Raw genomic sequence first — 19,672 nt, 5'->3', positions numbered from 1 at the left:
GAGGGGACTGGTATCCATAGCTAACTACAACCTTCCAAACGTCAGTATTAGAAACCAAGACTCAAGACTTTGAAGTCCAGCTGGTCCTCCTTTGCTAAAGGCATTGACTAGAGTTTGCTGTGCTATAGATAACGGTTGGTCTTGTTTCGCCTTTTTCTTATTATAATATTCTTGTCTTACACAGTTACATTCCTCTTAAAGATACATCATTGCCATCCAGACTCCTTCCTGTCTCAGCTCAAAAATAAAACATGGGAGTTAGCCAATTTGAACCATTTACTAACCATCTCATTGACAGACATTAGCTTTCAAAAACTTCTAGAAGTTCTCCATGAAATTCTCTCCTAAAATTAATCAAATATTGACTTTTCACACTTTCTAGTTAAGATTGATGGCCAGGGCTTCAATAAGGTCTCTTGCAAGCAAAAGAGGCCAGGATAGCAACGTGGGGCTCGCTCTAACTCAAGTAATTATGCTCTCTGTCTGCCTAATTCCCCTTGTAATTTTAGCCATAGAAAAACAAATTAGGCCTGGATAAAGAAAAATAGACTCCAGGGCAAAAAATGTTTTCTATTTTCATTTTTAGTTAGTTAGCTTAAAGGGAACTAATTTATATTCATTTCTTTTTCTTTTTCTTTTTGTAGCCCAAAAGCTTGAGTAGCATTCCTGCCAGCTCATAAGTGAATGTGGCAAAGGCAGTCTTTAAAATTTGGAGACTGTTGGCAAAAATTCCTTAACAATCAACTGTTTATGCAGCCCCATTGTTTTGGAAGGCTCAAGGGCAGAAGGAAACATTTGTTGTTTTTGTTCTGGTATGGGGGGTGGGGTGTGTGGAGTGAAGAGAGAGTAAATGTAAAAATACTATTGTTATATCATGTTGTTAATTTATTGTCTACATCTCAAAAACTTGAGTTCATAGGTTATTCTTACAAATAGGTGGATAGATAGATAGATAGATAGATAGATAGATAGATAGATAGATAGATAGATAGATAGATAGATAGATAGATAGATAGATAGATAGATAGATAGATAGATAGATAGATAGTTAAAAAAAACAGACTTTAAAACATTTTTCTAGTTCAGAATAGCCATCATAGCTTAGATTAATTTTGTACTGCAAGGCTTGCTTCCTGGAGGCATATGGTTTGGGGGTTGACATAAAAAGCTGGATCTGGAGCCTTCTCTCAGAACAGAGCACTATGTTTATGATTTAACCATTTCTTGTTAGCAGCAGATTGTATCATCAACTGCAGAACTCTGCTATGCACTCATAGTCTTTCATAAGAAAGAAATATAAAAAAATATATAAAGGGATTTCTAATGAAACTCAGCTGGTGTTCTGCATGCCATATTCTTCTGATGTTTTGTTAGACGTGCAGGGGTCCAGTGGTGCCGCCAGGGACACTGTGCTGTGAGAGTGCAAGTGTGCCATGCCAGCAGCTGTTATGGTGCCAGTCTGGCCTATGCCCTCTGCCTCTATTCCTCAGCTCCTTTGGCCTATGGTGCCTTCCCCTCCTATCTTCACACCCCGTATTAGTGGCCTTAGATTTCTCTTGAAGATGAGCTGATTGCCAGCATATGGGAGTATTATATTCAGGTTTGACATCCCAGAAGCCAGCACAGTACCAGGCACAGAGCAACTGCTCAGCAAATGCCTGTTGCCACTGATACATGAAAAAAATCAACAATGGATATATCAAATATGGAGTCTTGTACAAGTGTATGGATTTGAGAGACATGATATCTTATTTTAAAAGCTATAATAAGAAGATGGGGATGAAATATGCTTTAGTACTTTCAGGGATGTACAGAGCTCTTCTTTCCTAACCCATTATGACTCACTACTTCTAACTGAAAAGGTTTAGGTAACAGTGACTCCAATATTCTGTCAGTTTTGCAGGCTTTCATTGTTAAGATGAGCTCTAAATCAGGCAGAAGCCACAAAAGCAACCCAAAAGTTCTCCATTACCCAGAGAAGGGGATGGAGCAAGAGTTAGCAAAAGATCCTGATAAGAATCACTTAGTGTCATTGCTGATTGCTCCCACTTGCTGGCCTCTTGTTAACCTGGAAGTGAATCAAAGCACAGTGCTTTGCCTAGATCAAATGGCTCCTGATTGCAAAGCCATTGTCATGTCTGGGAATTTATTTTGTTCTTTCTGGAGGACAAAAATCCCTTTTAATGAGCTTTTCAGGGGTTGAGGATATGCCATCTCCAATAGTCTGAATTGGTGTGTTGATCATTTCAAGCTACAATCACTTGAGAAACTATACCTTCAGAAAGGGCCACGTGGCCTGTCTTGTGTTACATGCAGCAAGTCAGATTCGTGGGAAATTGCCTTGATAACCAAAGAATAGTAATTGAGACCACAATGAAACTGAGTTCAAGACCAGTACTGGCACAGAAATACTTGGTTGATAATATTTTCACCATGCTGTCAACCCCCAGACCATATGCTTCCAGGAAGCAAGTCTTGCAGTTTAAAATTAATCTAACTTACAGTGGCTGCTCTGAACTAGAAAAACTGAAGTGTTTTAAAGTCTGTTTTTTTATCTGATTGTCATCTATATCTCATCTATGTCTCTACCCATACTAAAACTGAATATATGTCGTAGAAGCACCTGTAAAATGTACTGCTCTGCCTGGCACCGTAATCCTAGCTACTGAAGAAGACTGAGATCTGAGGATCACAGTTCTAAGCCAACCCAGGCAGGAAAGTCCATAACATTCTTATCTCCAATTAGCAAGCAAAAAGCAAAATTAGATCTGTGACTCAAGTGGTACAGCACCAACTCTGAGAAAAAAACCTAAGAGACAGCATCCAGGCCCTGAGTTCAAGCCCCAGTACTGGCACAAAAAAAAAGAAAAGAAAAGAAAAATTACTAATTACTGCTCTAGTCTAGAGGTCCATTTGTCCTGTTATTCCTTCATAAGTTTACTGTTCTTCGCCCAAAACATAAAATCATTATACATTGGTCATTTATCTAGATTTCATTCTCTTATGAAGATCTCCATATATATGGAAGCTTAATAAAACTTTTATGTGTTTCTCTTCTTGTGTTCTTGTGTTAATTGATCCTAGATAACGCACATAACAACTCAAAGGCAGAAAGGATCTTTCTCTCCTTTGTAGATTCAACAATCAAACTTCTACTATTGCATTGATCAAGCTGAATAATAATTAAATGTGGACTTATCTATCTTCACAACTCATTCATCAGCTCCTTGAGGGAACAGACTATCTCCAGGGTCTACTTCAGTTCCTGGCATGTTGTAGGTGTTCAAAAATATTTAGTTAAGCCATGTGGCTCGTGCCTGTAATCTTAACTACTCAGGGGGCTGAGATCTGAGGATGGTGGTTCAAAGCCAGCCTGGTCAAGAAAATTTGTGAGACTCATCTCCAATGAATTACAAAAATGCCAGAAATAAAGCTGTGGCTCAAGTGGTAGAATGTTAGCCATAAGCAAAAGAATTTCAAGGACAGTGCCTAGGATCTTGAGTTCAAGCCCAAGGACCAGCACCAAAACAAACAAACAAAAAACAAGAAAGCTTAGTTAAGCATATGCTTACCCTAATATCTGCATACTACAAGGTCACAGAACTGGGGAGACATTAGAAACTGTCTGATCTAATCTCTTTCTCTTCTCTCTCAGGATCAGAACAGTGAGAGCCATAGAAGCAAAGTAAATTGCTCAAAGTTACAACATCAGACTATATTATATCACAGAATGCTTTCACTGATTTTAAGACTTTTTCTCCTCTTAGCCCACAGCTCATGAGAAAATCCAGGAGCCTGAAATTGCATGACCATTGCATGCCTCAAGAACATCTTCTAAGTAAATACACCTGTATAAATTATAGAACATTAACATAAAATACACATAAAATAGAATTTGGACCCTTGCACTCAGTAAATTAATTTTGGAGGATGGGTTCCTAAGTTCCCAAATTCAACTCATAAATTTAACATTTCTCTCTAGGGCCTAGGAAATTTTTTAAAACATAAATAAGAGTTCTAGTTCCCAATCCTTTGTAAAGCCAAACTGTAAAACTAAGATTTCAGTATACTAATTAATCTGCATAAGTCCACCAGACTAACTTGCAGTAGTAAAAGATGAATTTTGTAAAGCATAAGAACCAACTTATCATTCCATCATACACAGTTATTTCCACAAACTTTGAATTCCATGTTTGAATGACAAATATTAAAATTCCTGCTTGACTGACCCTGTCATATAAGAAATGACACTCTCTTTTACCCCTGAACTAGCCTCCTAAAGTTCCTAAAGTAAGCCATGCATGGTTGCACACACCTGCAATCCCAGCACTCAGAAATCTGAAGCAGGAGTTTGAGGCCAGCCTGGGCTTTATAGTATAATCTGTCCCCCCCACACACACCCCTCCAAAAAAAATCTAGAAATATATCCTCTTCCACAAATGAAAAATTAGATTTACTTCCAGTGAGGCTCAGAGAAATGAAGTGCCCAGAGCCAGTGGACTAAAAGAAATCAAAAGAATCTAGGATCCCTGGAGTCACACTTATTCATATACTTCACTCTACCTGGACAGCTTCCCAGATGGGCCTATGCTCAGCACCTAATTCACTGGCACCTCTTAGTTCAGGGCTAAGTATCCCTGGGGCCTAGATCCCCTCTTATAACTGCCACAAGAGCAGTACCTTCTGATTAATGTGTCAAGAGACATAGACTCTCCTTAATAGATGGTCTCTTGCCTGTTTGGTCGACTCAGCCTCAAGCTGGGCAGGAGCTGCCACTGTGTGTTAAGCCACTAATAACGGCTGCTGCTTGGTAATGATGTAAAGTGCTCCAAGAAGAGTGAAAGCCTTTGGATTCATTAAGCAGTGCTCTGTCTCAGAATTTCCTCTGCTCTCTGGCCTAGTGTGTCCCTGGCTGCCAAGCCTCCCCAGCAGAGAAGTGAGAAGGCAAATATCTCCAAATACAAATTGGAGTTTGAGCCTCCAGATGATGGTTTTGTTCTGTGACATGCTCAACTGCTTTCTCATAGGGACAAATCTGTTGCTTCAAATGCTTTTCCAAAGCAATTTTCTAAAGTGGATCTTTAAAACACTCCAGGATGAATCATTAGAATGCTTCAGGTTGATGAGGCTTCTGGAAGGAGGAAGATGCTTCAGCAACTGGAAGCATCTTTATCCTCCTCTGAGGGAGACAATAACTGTGAGCCTTCCAAGAACCACTAGCAACCTCCCACCCCTCAGGGACAAACCCTTCTTTCAAAGGGGCAGTCGGTATCTTTGACATGACTTCCAAACCCAGGTAAGGCTGTAACCCAACCTGCATGGTGTTGATGTATCTCAGGAACCTCGAGGCCTCCTCTTCTAGGGACTGAGCAGGACCTGCCCATGGCTGGAGCTCTATGTGCCACCGGGATCCCTGTGAGAGATAGAACACAGGTACTGTGTGAGCCATGAGGAGCTGGGCGAGTATGGTGAGGATCCAATGGGGCCACAGCTGCTCCACTGTCACCAAAGCTGTGTGCACAGAGCTACTGTCATTAAAGTTATATTGGCCACAGGTAGACAAATGAGACCAGACAGAGCCCATCACCCCAAGTTCTGCAGAAGACTACACTTGCCTTGGGGATTGTCATTCCATGTTTTGGATCAAAGGCAAACTCACTCCATCAGGCTTAACTGCAGCCTTTATTGCACAATCCCTTATTTACTATGATTCCCTAAGGTGAGAGTTTGGTGACTCTGTGCCTCCCTAAAGGACAGTTCTGGTGTTGGTGGCACCATAATGCTGGAATCACACCTTTGTGGGGATGAAATAAATACTCAAGCACACTTCCTTAGCACACTCCTTCGAAATAGGCAATGCCATCTGCTGCTCATGCACACAGGGTAAGAACCCTGGAGCTGTCATCACCAGGCCTGGAAGGGTAGCTTCCTGGCACTGTGGAACAGCCCCTATGCCAGCCTCTGAGAGACGGCTGACATTGTCTCTCCCACAAGCAGGGAGCTAGTAGAGAGCCCTGAGCTTACGCTGCAGCAAGAAGGGGCTGAGGAGGCACTGAGGGAGGCAGTTGTCTGGAGGAAGTAGAACCGGCCAATCAAAAGGAAGCATGCCACATTTTCTTGATCCATTCATCTACTGAGGGGCATCTGGGTTGGTTCCATATCTTAGCTATGGTAAATAATGCTGCAATAAACATAGTTGTGCTGGTAGCTTTAGTATGGTCTTGTTTGTGATCATTTGGGTAAATACCCAAAAGTGGGATTGCTGGGTCATAGGGGAGTTCTATGTGGAGTCTTTTGAGGAACCTCCAAACTACTTTCCAAGTGGTTGAACAAGTTTACATTCCCACCAACAATGCAGTAGGGTTCCCTTCTGTCCACATCCCCTCCAGCATCTGCTGAAAATGTGGTACGTATAACACAATGGAATTCTATGCCTCCATTAGAAAGAATGACATTGCCCCATTTGTTAGGCAATGGAAAGACTTGGAAAAAATTATATTAAGTGAAGTAAGCCAGGCTCAAAGAAACATAGGTCCCATGGTTTCCCTTATTTGCAATAACTAGTATATGTCTGAGACAAGCAGAAATGGTCAGTAAGTTGATGTTAGGCGAAATGAACCCCAAGCTAAAGACTCAAATGTTTTTTCTTGCTATTGTTTCTAACATATTTATAAGATATTTCCTTGTTGCTTTGTATGTCCCTCCCCCACGGTATAACCCCTGTTTTCACTGTATTTGATGTTGGTATAATTTGTGGAGGGGAAGGTGGACCCATTGGAACAATGAGATGTACAAGATGTTATGTCAAAAAACAAACTTTAGAACTTTGGCTGGGGGGGGGGGGAGTAAGGGGGATGGGAGATGGGAAGGGATGGGAAGGGGAAACAAAGGAGGAGGCAACAATGCTTGATAAGAAATGTACTCATTACCTTGCCCACGTAATTGTAGCCCCTCTGTATGGTATTTTCACAATAAAAAAAAAAGAAATGTATTCATTACCTTGCCCACTTAATTGTAACCATTCTGTACAGTATTTTCACAATTAAAAAAAAAAAAAGAAGCATGTCTCAAGAGTCTTGCAAAAAGTCAGAGCTCCACACCCAGCATTGTCACCACCTGGTGACCTCCCAGAAACTCACTGGGATCCCAAGAGAAGGGAAGGCTCAGCCTTCAGGGCAGGAAAGACTTCCAGGGCTCTCTGCACAGTGGTCTCTGTATCCAGTTGTGGTGGTAAGAGAAGCAGGGGAGGATTCTGGGGACAAGATAAGGAATTATTCATGTATAAACACTGGGTAAAGACAATTGTGTAAACCCAGAAAAGAAATAGCTAAACTGGCTGTCCATAAGACATGTTAGCATGAACTGGCTGTCCAGATGACCAGGGGTTAAACCAAAAACAGAGAGGCACAGGCAGAACAAGCAGGAACTGGGAAAAGCAATCTGCTCCTGTGGACTGGTTAGAGATACTGCAGACACTTTGGAGGTGATTCCTTATCCCAGATCAGGCAGTTTCAGCTGTCTAACACTGCAGAGTCCCGGGGCTCAGCATCCCAACAGTCTGAACTGCCTTTGGAGTGGCTCTAGAGAAAAAGGGCCTCCCTGACCTCTTATGAGTGGCCTCTTTCTCACCGATACACAGCCTCCTCAGGCTTAGCGGGCCTTACTCAGTCCTTTACTGACCCTGCCTTCAAATTCTTACTGAGTTTTGAACAAGAAGCTCTGGATTCTCATTTACACAAGTTATGTAGCCAGTCTTCCCTGAGAGACACCTTTACCAGACGGATTGCCTCATCTTATAGCTAGCTGTTCTTAATCTGTGAGGTCAAGCAGGTAGGGGCCCATGAGAGCAGAACTGTCTAACACACCTCTACTCTCTATTTCTCTTTTCTTTCTGTTCTTAAACATTGAATACCATTTGGTGAAACTGTTTATTGAACATTGACAACTCTGTGCCAGACACTGGTAAGGATAGATATAAATGCAAGCTGGATTCTTAAGAGACAGCATGCTCAGGTAGGGGAGTCAGCTTTGTACAGCATAACGTTGATACGGAAATGCAAACACACTTGGGCCAGCCACTCTTTTCAGGAAATATTTCTGAAAGCACGAATGATCAATGCAAATGCCTCATCCTTTTTCTTAGTCACATTCTTTTTTTTTTTGTTGAGTAGATCGAGTGTCTTCCTGGGTCACTATAGCAGTTGCACAGCAACAAGAGCCAGTCTCCACAAGAGCCTGTCAGGCTGGAGTCAAACACCTCCCATTAACTCTCCTGGGGTCACTCACAAGTGCCCCCCAGCATCTGGCCCAGGAGCCTTTGATGAAAATGATGAAGTTCATATGTCTCCTTTCCCACTGAGTCAAGGATCAGTAAACTTTTTCTATCACGGGTCATATGACAAACAGTTTAGACTTTGCAGGCCATAAAGATTCTGTTGCAACCCTTCACCTCCCATCATAGCTCAAAAGCAGACAGAGACAGTAAACAAATGATCCTGGCTGTACTCCAGTAACGCCCCATTTACAGAAACAGGCCGTTTGTGGGTGGGATTTGGCCTGTGAGCTGTAGCTTGCTCACCCCTGCTCCAGTTGATTCTAATTTGGAGGTCAGGTGACCTGGAAGAGAGTATTTAGTTGGAAATAATACAAGGGAGACAGGCTGTGGGAGCTAGATTGAACCAACTTTGTCATCTGTGTGATTTGGGCAAATACTTGTCAGAGGCCCAGCAAAATATCAGGGATCTTCAGATTGTTTGGAGAAGTTCACTAAGGGACCGCTTACAAAGTGTGGGCAGTGCTCATGGCCTACAAGCCCAAGAAAAATGATACGGAGAGGGCCTTTAACAAAGAAACACAAGCCGGGCACTGGTGGCTCATGCTTGTAATCCTAGCTACTCAGGAGGCTGAGATCTGAGGATCACACTTCAAAGCCAGCCCAGGCAGAAAAGTCCCTGTGAGATTCTTTTTTTTTTTGGTCCGGTTGTGGGGCCTGAACTCTGGGCCTGAGCACTGTCCCTCAGCTCTTCAGCTCAAGGCTAGTGCTCTACCACTTGAGCCACAGCGCCACTTCCGGCTTTTTTCTTTTTGCTTATGTGGTGCTGAGGAATCGAACCCAGGGCCTCAGGCATGCAAGGCAAGCGCTCTACCACTGAGCCACCTTCCCAGCCCCCCCCTGTGAGATTCTTATCTCCAATTAACCACCAGAAAACTAGAAGTGGCACTGTGCTCAAGTGGTAGAGCAGTAGCCTTGAGCTGAAGAGCTGAGGAACAGTGCCCAGGCTCAGTGTTCAAGCCCCATGACCGACAAATAATAATAATAATAGTAATGAACATAGCCAATCCTATCAGACTGCACCCTCACTGTCTGCCCTTTCTGAGGATTTCCTGCTTCCTGTTAGCCTAATCCAAATGGAAGGCTAGCAAGCAGTTGGCCTATGCCCTCAGAGACAGAGCAGGTAGAACACAATAGGGCCTGGACTAGGATTGGTAAATGGATTTTGTCTGGACAGCATTCTTTGGCAAGAAGCAGTGATATTTGACTGAGGAATCATTTGGGCATGCCATTGGCATTATTTGTGCCTTACACCAGGCTTGGTTGCAAGTTAATATATGACACAGCTGTGTCACCCAACACATTCAACAAACTGTTTAGGGATTCTGACAGAATCTCTGTAGGTACCGTGGAGATACAAAGAAATGGAACACTTGATCATTAGTCTATAATAAATGCAAAAAAGGCAAATAATGCAGATCATGCATCTTCACTGTTAGAAGTCTCAAAATACCCCAAAGATCTTTCTAAAATCATTAAAGACTTTACATTTCTACTTCTGTAGTTCATTTTGATAAATCTCATTTTATATGATCATATGCACATAGCTATTGAGCCTTTGTGGTCCTCTCCTAAGAATATCCTCCTTTGGTCTCACTGTGTGAATGTCTAGAGACCTGAATAATTTATCATGTTCAAGTGTATTTTTTTTTTACCATTTGTAGATTTGTAGGTACATTTTAGTTACAACTAATGAGGGAAACAATGCAACCTATGTTTATTTGGGCCTGGCTTACTTCACTCAATATTATTTTTTCCAAGTATTTCCATTTCCTTACGAATGGTATGATATTATTCTGTCTGATGAAAGAGTAGAATTCCATTGTATAGATAGATAGATACATAGATACATAGATACATAGATAGATATAGATATAGATATATCACATTTTCTTGATTAATTCATCCATTGAAGGGCCTCTGAGTTGATTCCATGTCTTGGCTATCGTAAACAATGCTGCAAAGAACATGTGTTGGTAGCTTTAGTGGTGGTAGCTTTAAGCCTGGTTTGCGGTTTATTGGATAAATGCCCAAGATGGAATTGCTGGGTCACAGGGAAGCTCTGTGTTTAGTCTTTTGAGGAACCTTTATTTTGCTTTCCAGAGTGGTTGAACAAGTTTACATTCTCACCAACAGTGAAGTAGAGTTCCTTTTTGGCCACATCTCTACCAGTATCTGTTATTGTTACATCTTTTTTTCCCCTTCATTGCTGTTTTTGTTTTTTGTACCATTTGTCTTGTTTGGAAGTTTGTTTGATAGAGAGGAAGGGAGATCACGAGATATTCACATGGTGAGATACTTACTGACACTATGTTGAAAATAAACTATATACAACTTGGGGGGGGGGGGACAGGAGGGGAAAACTGGGAGAAAGTGATGGAAGGGGTGACCTTGTCCAAAAAGAAATGTACTCTTTATGTGACCTATGCAACTGTAATCCCTCTGTACATCACCTTTCAATAACAATAAGAAAGACTACCAGTCACTGGAGCTTGAACTCAGGGCCTCTAACCCTCATTCAGTTTCACTTGCTCAGAGCTGGTGCTCTACCATTTGAGCCATTCCTCCAGTCCAGGTATTTTGCTGGATAATCAGGAATGGAGTCTCACAGACCTTTCTATCCTGTATAGCTTCAAGCCTTGATCCTCTAGGTCTCAGCCCCCTGAGTGGCTAGGAGTGAGCCACCAGAATCTTCAAACACTTCAAACACAATAGTAGCATTTAACCTGGGCTAACATACAAAAGTAACTTCATAGTTCAATAATTATGAATTCATATGATGAGGCAATACAGTAAAATTATAGAATTACCTTAAGATCCCACAAATAGTTACCTTCATTGCCATCTAATAATTCTCATTTTCAATTGAGTGTTGACTACAGAGAAGCTAAACACAGCAGCTGGAATAGTAGCTGTGAACAGACTGAAGAGTCTAAGGAAAGGGTTCAATAGAAACACACTGCAAATAGATACCCTCAGAAGTACTCTGGTTTGGGCCTAGGAAGGTGGCTCAGTGGTAGAGTGCTTGCCTCACATGCTCGAGGCCCTGGGATCAATTCTTCAGCACCATACAAGCAGAAAACGCCAGAAGTGGTGCTGTGGCTCAAGTGGTAGAGCACTCACCTTGAGCTGAAGAGCTGAGGGACAGAGCCCAGGCCCAAAGTTCAAGCCCCACGACCAACAACAAAAAAGTACTCTGGCTTAATGCTTTGGTTGAACTGTTTAAAAACATTTCACATAAAGCGATATTCTTATATGAATCCATCTGATGGCAACTCGTGATTGTTACCCCATGGAAATCACTAGCTTTTATCATCTTTCAATTATCATTTGTCTTAATTCTCTAGTGTATATACATCAACATTTGTCCTTTCCAAATTCCCACCAAGAGAATTCTCTGAGCATCTTCAAATGACAAAGACAGGTTTAATAGAAGAATAGAAGAATCCTATCTTTTTATCCAGAATTATTTGTTTATTATGATTTTTCTCTGAACATCTTCCTCAATACAAGGCTACAGGAAATGCCTGTTAACCATGTGCTTCAAATATCATGACCATAACAAGGTCCCTTGCATGGCTTCTGAGAACACAGGTTCCTGGGAATGTGGATTCACAATCATGTCAGTCCATCAAACTTCTCTGACAGACAGGTGACGCTTAGCAGAAGGTGGCTGGAGACACCATTATTTTGGATTGGTCTGTCGACTGTCCCCAGTGGGCTGTACTGGAATGACAAATGGTAGGTTGTCACACAGAGGGGGCCTTGTTCCTGAGCTCTTGCAGAGACAGAAACTTCTCACAAAAAGGACCTCCTCTATATTAGACAAGCTTCTCAGCCCAAGAAAGCTCCCGGATCTCCAAAGAAAGGAAGCAGCTCCTTTATGCTTGCAAGGGCTTCTCTAGGGCTTCTCTAGGGAATGTGTGTTGAAAAGCTAGCTGGCGTTTCTAAAGCTTTTCTTCCCCCTCTAAAAGCCAGTTTCAGAAAAGCAGGCAAAAGTCTTTGTTACTTTTTTTTTAATTCCAAAAATTAAAAGACAAAGGACAGCAAAAGTGATACAAGTGGCTCCTGTAGTTTGGTGGCTGTCTTGCAAACATCTCGGGTTCTACTTCCCAAAGGTAAGAAGAGTTTCCGTGCATGAGGATAAGGAATCTGAATCAATGAGATTACAATGGGCATAGTCACCAGGCTTTCAGATTTATTTTTTTTTATCATTTTTGATCTCTGCCTTAAACTTTGTTTCTTAAAAGAAAAAAAGAAGAAGAGGAGGAGGAAGAGGAAGAAGAAATTGATTCTCTCAAGCCTCGAAGCTAAATTCTAATATTTCACTCCTAAAAGATCACAGAGAGAGAGACCAAAAAAAAAAAAAAAAGAAAAGACATTAAAAAATTTCTTTTCCTACCAGCTTCCACTTACTAACAGAAGACTATAAGCCCCAAACAAAATGGATGGCTTGAAAAGTAGTTAAGGGAGGGGAAGAAAAGCAGACCCACCCATTGACCTAGCAAAGAGACATCAACTCTGTCTTGGGCAAAAGCTCTTTGTCTGGGAACTTGGAATATCAGCTTTCTTCACAGGCAGTTTCCTCTCCTTCTCCTCAGCACCCCAGTGGCTTCATATAGCCCATGAGAAAACTGTCCAACTACTAACAGTGCCACCCTCAGTTTGGGGAGGAATTTTTACACATTTTTATGTATTTTGGAAGAGATAGACAAATCTCAAGTAATGTACAGTTCTTTGACATATGTAATGATTAGTTTCTTTATTGTGATGGATACTTAATAGATTGGGAAATTTGTCATAAAATCTCAATAGTCCTAAATGCACATTCCTATCATTACCAAGATCCTGAAAGATATTAGAACCAGGATTTTGTGCAGGGGGAACATGGCTCACAATTGACTCTCTACATTATGCTTGTGCTCATAGCCAAATACAAGTTTGTGAGTCCTTAACTCAAACTCAATCAAATGCTGAGTGAATGTTGACATGTTGATGTTGGAGAAGCCAAAGTTTTCTGGGAGAAACAAACCCAAAACATGTTAAAATAGATTTATTTAGCAATTTAGTGATAATTAAGAGCATCTGTTTGTAGGCAGGAAACAGTGAATGAGGCAAATTGTTTATTCCTCTTCAGAAAGAGAAAGGGGATAGTAGGGAGGAGGGGCTATTGGAGAAGGGACAGGCACAAAATTGTGTGTGGACAGAACATGAATCTAGCCACAGCTGAGAGTTCACAGCCATCAGCCACTGGTGTTCCAAGACCTTTCCTTAAATGGAACCTGGGTTCTGAAGTTGGGGAAAATGTGCAGTTCATACTGCTTCCCTCAGCATTCTCAAGCTACTGGCTTAGTGCTGAGGCTCAACCCCACCTGTGAAAAAGCAAGAGTCAGTGATTCATTTTATGGTGATACATAAAATTCAGGTACTTCAACCAGGCCCCAGTGGCTCATGCTTGTAATCGTAACTACTCAAGAGGCTGAAATCTGAGGACTGTGATTCAAAGCTAGCCAGGGTAGGAAAATCCATGAAACTCTTATCATCCACTAACCACCAAAATGCCAGTAGTGGAGCTGTGGATTAAGTGGTAGAGCACTAGCCTTAAGCAAAAAAGCTCAGGAACAGACCTTGAGATCAGGCCCCAGGGCCAGCACTAACAATAATAATAAATTCAAGTACATCATCAAAATTCCACTCAAAAAACTAGAGCCTCAATTTCTATTTCAAGTCAGAAAAGCACATTCCCACCATTGGATTCACCACTGGATGCAGCAATGAAATGCACACAGATAGACTGCAAGAAACAGTGATTTGAGGAATCTGAAAAGTAAACATTTACAGACAGATTGCAAAATAAGACAAGAATGTAAAGTACCATGGAATCAGCAGTGAGTTCCCCATTGGTTTTCCTTTACTATCTTTCCTTCCTGCTCTAAAGGGTGCCAAGACCACGTGACAGGCATTAGAACAGATAGAAGGCCCCAGAGCAACCCTCAAATCCAGACTCACAGAGGGCAGGTGACTCCTGTTTCTCACAAAGAGTGGTAAAGCAACCCCTTATCCTCCTCTCCTCTTTTTTCTCTTTCTCAAGTCTTGTCTCCCAACCCCAAGGTAATACCATGAAGAGTAGACTACAGTGAGTGTCTTTTAATGCTCAAAAATGCACCTAAAACTCTGGGAGAAAGACGGCTCCTTGTCTGATCTGAGACGCAGGAATGAACCCCATTTACTACTTTCTCCTCCCATAGTTGGGCCTTGGACTGAGCAGGAAGTAGGCAGAGAATCATGAGCAAATCAGGGGTATCTAAAGCCCAAAACCTTCTTTCTGTCTAGAGTCAGAAGCTGAGTAAGCTGTATAGTACTATAACAGTTGGAGAGAAGCAGCTGAGGGAAGCAACCCCCAAAGTAGTTTGTGAAGGCCTGAACCCCACTAGAACTCACTGCACCTTCAGGGGTCTGATCATGAGTAGTAACAGACTTTGAAAACTGGATTAATAAGCAGACTGGATGACCTCTAATGAGCATACATACACAGAGCTAAAATACAGGGCAAGGGCTTGGCAAACAGAACTGATATAGAACTTAGAATACAGTGTCGATTTCTTGTCTGTGACAAACCTCTGAGAGAAACAACTTAAAAAGAGGAAAGGGTCATCTGGGCTTTTGAAAGGTTTGCGTTCATGGTTGGCTGATTCCATATTTCCAGTCCCATGGTGAGGCAGAGCATCATGGCAGAAGGGTGTGGCAGGGCAGAGTATCTCACCTCATGGTGGCCAGGAAAGAGAGACAGAAAGAGACCAGGGACAAGACACCTTTCAAAGCACCCCTCCAACAACCCACTTTTTCTCACTGGATCTCCCTTCTTAAGGTTTCTACCATAACACCACTATCTAGGGACCAACCTTCTACCTAGGAGCCTGTGGGGAACACTTTATATTCATACCATGACATCACAGAAAAACTCATTAGAACTTGATGCCCAAACCCAACTGCCTGTTAAAACAAATATGCCAACATTCTACATAATATTAAACAAAACTTGGACAAAATACATAAACTTAAAAGATTAAGGAGCTCAACACTCCCTAAGAGGAACATTGGGAGAATTCAACATCTATGTACATCATAATCAAACTGCCGAAAACTGAAGACAGCATCAACAACAAAGCTAAACTGATAGTAATGTTGTGATAAAGTGGGCACTGGACCAGGGTCAAGAAAGGGCAGAGCCAGCCCATCCTATTTCATATGGGCATCTCATATCCCAGTCAAAACCCAGTCCTAGCTCTCCTCCACCAAGCCCATCTGCTAAATGTTTCTGGCAGCAGACCACAGCATGCTGAAACCCACATCCCAGAGCAGAGTTTTGCATCCTTTCCCCATCAATCTGCCACCCCTGCTTCATTACACAGAGTGTGGGCTGGGAGGCAAGGGAACCAGAAATCAAATCAACTTGGCAAGAAAAAAATGCACTATAATTCAAGCAAGCTCTGATAACTTTTCAGAAGGAGAAACGAAAGGGAGGGGGAGGGACAAGGAGGAATAAACAGTCAGCTCTAGATTAATTCTCTAAGTTGTTCTGGTAAGTTGCAAAGAGAAGCCAAGCAAATTAGAATAGGGCTTTGTTCTTAAACTGACACCTTTAAATTCACCATATTTTCTCTGTGTGTCAAAATGGTTCAATCTGTGCGAAATTGAACACCCCAGGGGGGTGGTGGCTAACAGAAGAAAACCTCATGCATTTTCTGGTGTTATCATAGACAGTCAAAAGAGATGCCAAACACCTGGAATAGATCCAGTGAAAGCCAGAGGTTTTCATTTGTTTTCATGATGCAGACATTATACAGTGTCTGCATACAAAGTAGAAATGCAAATGTCAAGTCAGGGATTTCAGTGAGGAGGCATATCAACTAGAGAAGAAGCGGGGAGCTTCATTTAGATACGCTTGTATAAAAATGTACGCTGGAGAACACATTAGCCATGCTCTTAAAGGTTTCTATCTATCCCTGCTCCTCCACACACACACACACACACACACACACACACACACACACACACACACACACACACACACACCCCTCCACATGCATCCCTAACCTCTTTGAAAATAAGTAAGGTACCTGGATTTTCTTGGACCAAAAGTCCTAAACATCTAGCATCATCTGAATCCACATCAATGAGTTCTGTTCATGCATTTGCTTCCATCAGAAAACCGCTATCAGTTATCCCTCCTCACCCCCATCAGCCATCAGCTCCTTACATCCCAGCCTCCAGGACGGACAGTCTGTATGCAGGCAGGCATGCAATCCTGAGTAGCTACAACACCAAAGGAAAATAGAGGGGCGCAGGAAAGTTACCAGAAGGGAAGGAGAGGAATAGAATAGAGAAAAAGCATAAAAGAGAGCAAAGAGTAGAAAGAAGGGTTTCTACTTGATTCCTGCCCAGAAGTCTCTACCCTCCCAAGTTCATCTGGGAGCCAGCATGGTCTATAAGACTCCCTAGGGCGGGGCTGGGAAGGTGGCTCAGTGGTAGAGCGCTTGCCTTGCATGCCTGAGGCCCTGGGTTCGATTCCCCAGCACCACATAAGCAAAAAGAAAAAAGCCGGAAGTGGCGCTGTGGCTCAAGTGGTAGAGTGCTAGCCTTGAGCTGAAGAGCTGAGGGACAGCGCCCAGGCCCAGAGTTCAGGCCCCATGACCGGACCCAAAAAAAAAAAAAAAAAAAAAGACTCCCTAGGGCTTCTTTGTGTTCTAAGATCTGTTCAAACATCATCTAAGTAAGAAAACTGTTTCAGTTCTACACTCTACATAAGTGATTTTTATTATCAAAAAATAGTAAACATAGCCGAGCACTGGTGGCTTGCACCTGTAATTCTAGTTATTCGGGAGGCTGAGAGCTGGGGGGGGGGGGGGGGGGGGGCGGGTCTCAGTTCTGGAAAGTCCGTGAGACTCTTATCTCCAGTTAACCACCAAAAACGTTGGAAGTAGAGCTATGGCTCAAGTGTAGAGTACTAGTTGAGGGAGAGACAGAGACAGAGAGAGACAGAGAGACAGAGAGAGACAGAGAGAGAGACAAAGCTCAAGGACAGTGCCCAAGCCCTGACTGATTCAAGCCCCAGGACTGGCACAGTAAGAATAAACATGCCCCTTCCCCAGTCACCGAGCGAACAGGAACCACAGAAGAAAGAGACCATCCCTGATGCCACACAGAGGACCTGAACTCGGGGCAGAGGCCTCATGGCAAATGGGATGACAGCCACACGTGGCACAGTACATACCTCAGAAGCAACATTGCCTTGGTAGTTACTACAAACACTGGATGATGCTTGAAAATCTTACCTGGGCAAGCGAGACAGGAGGTGCCCTGCAGTGAGGAGGGCACAGCCCCCCAACCCCCGAAAAGGGTTCAAGGAAATGACGTTAAATGGAGCACAGGACCTCAGCCAAGCCACACCATTCATCACACGACTAAAAGTATCATCCATGTCCCGATGAGGCTGTCATATCCCATGATACAATGTCATTGGTCGCACATAATTCTGCATGTACACATGCATGTATTTCTGAGTTTTAACCATGCCCATGCATATTAACTCTTTTTCATTTTCACATTATGTTTTCCATATTATCACTCTGGCCTTTAGGTAACCACAGTAAATCCTACCTGACAATTAGAGATAAGGCTTTGGTTCTGGAACATTCCCTGCATGAATGTATATTTATAGGACATTTTTCTGCCTGAATGCACTGTAAGTTATAGTGTCTGACAAACTAGAAGCGGCCTCGTGAATGTTTCTTTTTAATCTGTGGGAAGCTGCCAACTTGTGAAACAAGGCAGGCAAAGCTGGCTGGACTCCTCTGGAACGAAAAGCACTTAAGCCTCTGGCCTAAATGGAAGGGAAAAGCTTTATCTTTATCACTAAGTGGCCCTTTTCAGGAACACGAAGAACCACTGAAGGAAGCAGATGTTGTTGGAGGCCAGTTATTATTGGGTTTGCTGCTGAGGGGCTGTCTGGATGGAGGCTCTCACTGAACGATAGTGAGAATCTCCAAGGTCGAAAGTGAGACTTCCCCAGCGGCAATGACCTTGTCCTGTTCCAGACACCATCCCAGCCTGGAAGTAACAAGAGTCAAGGGGAGATATTGTGCAAATAAATAGCTCAAAGATGATGAAGTTCTGAGAGTATTTCTTCATAGTAGGAGAAGGGATGTGTGTTCCTTGTATTAAAGAAAAACATCCTTTCACATGGAAAAAGACTACAAAACAAAACAAAAAAGTTACAGAATCTAGAAGATGCAAGCAAGTCATTTCTAGCTTTAATTTTTACTTATGTAATACTTAGAGAGAAGAATTGTATTGAAAGTGACTTTCTTGCTCATCTACACTGATCCCTTCCTATTATTACTTATGATGAGGCTTACAGAAGTGATATGACAAGCCAAAGTCACAGTAAGAGCTGCACAGGGGTGACACTGGACAGCTAGTCCCATCCTTGCTCTGATTCTCTAAGCTGCCTCCATCCTAGCTCTCCATTTTACTTCCCCACACATACTTTTGCTAATCATAGACACATATAGCATGCCAACATCAACTTCAAAGGGAACTTGCATCAGGGGAAAGGATTTAGACCTTTCTGATGAATGGCAGTGGCTATTGTAAGCTACCTCAGGGATTAACTTGAACCCTTGAATAATAGCAACAAACTAGGACCTGGACTTTACTCATCACACTGAACATGCAGTGTGCCCAAGAAATAAAAGTTGGCGAGGACACAGACAGGATGACCCATTGCAACAATGATACCCACAAGACATTATATTGGAAATGAACTTTACAACGTTGGTGGGGGAGAGTTATGGAAGTGGGGGAGGGAAGGGATAGTGGGAGAACAACAAAGGAGGGGGTAATAATGTTTGACAAGAAATGTACTCATTACCTTAGTCATGTAACTGTAACCCCTCCGTACAGCATCTCTACAATAAAATAAACATTTTATTTAAAATGTTGGTTATTTTAGGGCTGGGAAGGTGGCTCAGTGGTAGAGCGCTTGCCTTGCATGCGTGAGGCCCTGGGTTCGATTCCTCAGCACTACACAAGCAAAAAGAAAAAAGCCAGAAGTGGCTCTGTGGCTTAAGTGGTAGAGCGCTAGCCTTGAGCTGAAGAGCTGAGGGACAGCACCCAGGCCCAGAGTTCAGGCCCCATGACCGGACCCAAAAAACAAACAAACAAACAAATAAAATGTTGGTTATTTTAATCCAGTGAAATTTGAAATTCAAACATCCACATGGAAGTTTGCTACTCTACCATAAACCTAGCCTGTCCTGACTAAAACAAGCATCTAAG

At 42.5% G+C, this 19,672-nt stretch overlaps 1 protein-coding gene across 1 annotated transcript in view; it reads right to left on the bottom strand.

The window, feature by feature from the left end:
• The window catches only part of Mettl24 (methyltransferase like 24), a 100,251-nt gene that overhangs the window by 62,794 nt on the left and 17,785 nt on the right, over positions 1–19,672 (bottom strand). Inside the window, exon 2 of the mRNA XM_070010643.1 lies at positions 5,315–5,413. Coding sequence (XP_069866744.1) covers positions 5,315–5,413 — 99 coding nt within the window. The remainder of the gene's footprint in view (positions 1–5,314; positions 5,414–19,672) is intronic.

Source organism: Dipodomys merriami, unplaced genomic scaffold (assembly GCF_024711535.1).
Source record: "Dipodomys merriami isolate MVZ:Mamm:240054 unplaced genomic scaffold, mDipMer1.0.p SCAF_8, whole genome shotgun sequence".
In the NCBI taxonomy this organism is placed as follows: domain Eukaryota; kingdom Metazoa; phylum Chordata; class Mammalia; order Rodentia; family Heteromyidae; genus Dipodomys; species Dipodomys merriami.
Note: the sequence above shows the minus strand (reverse complement) of the source record. Positions and strands in the feature narration are given on the sequence as shown.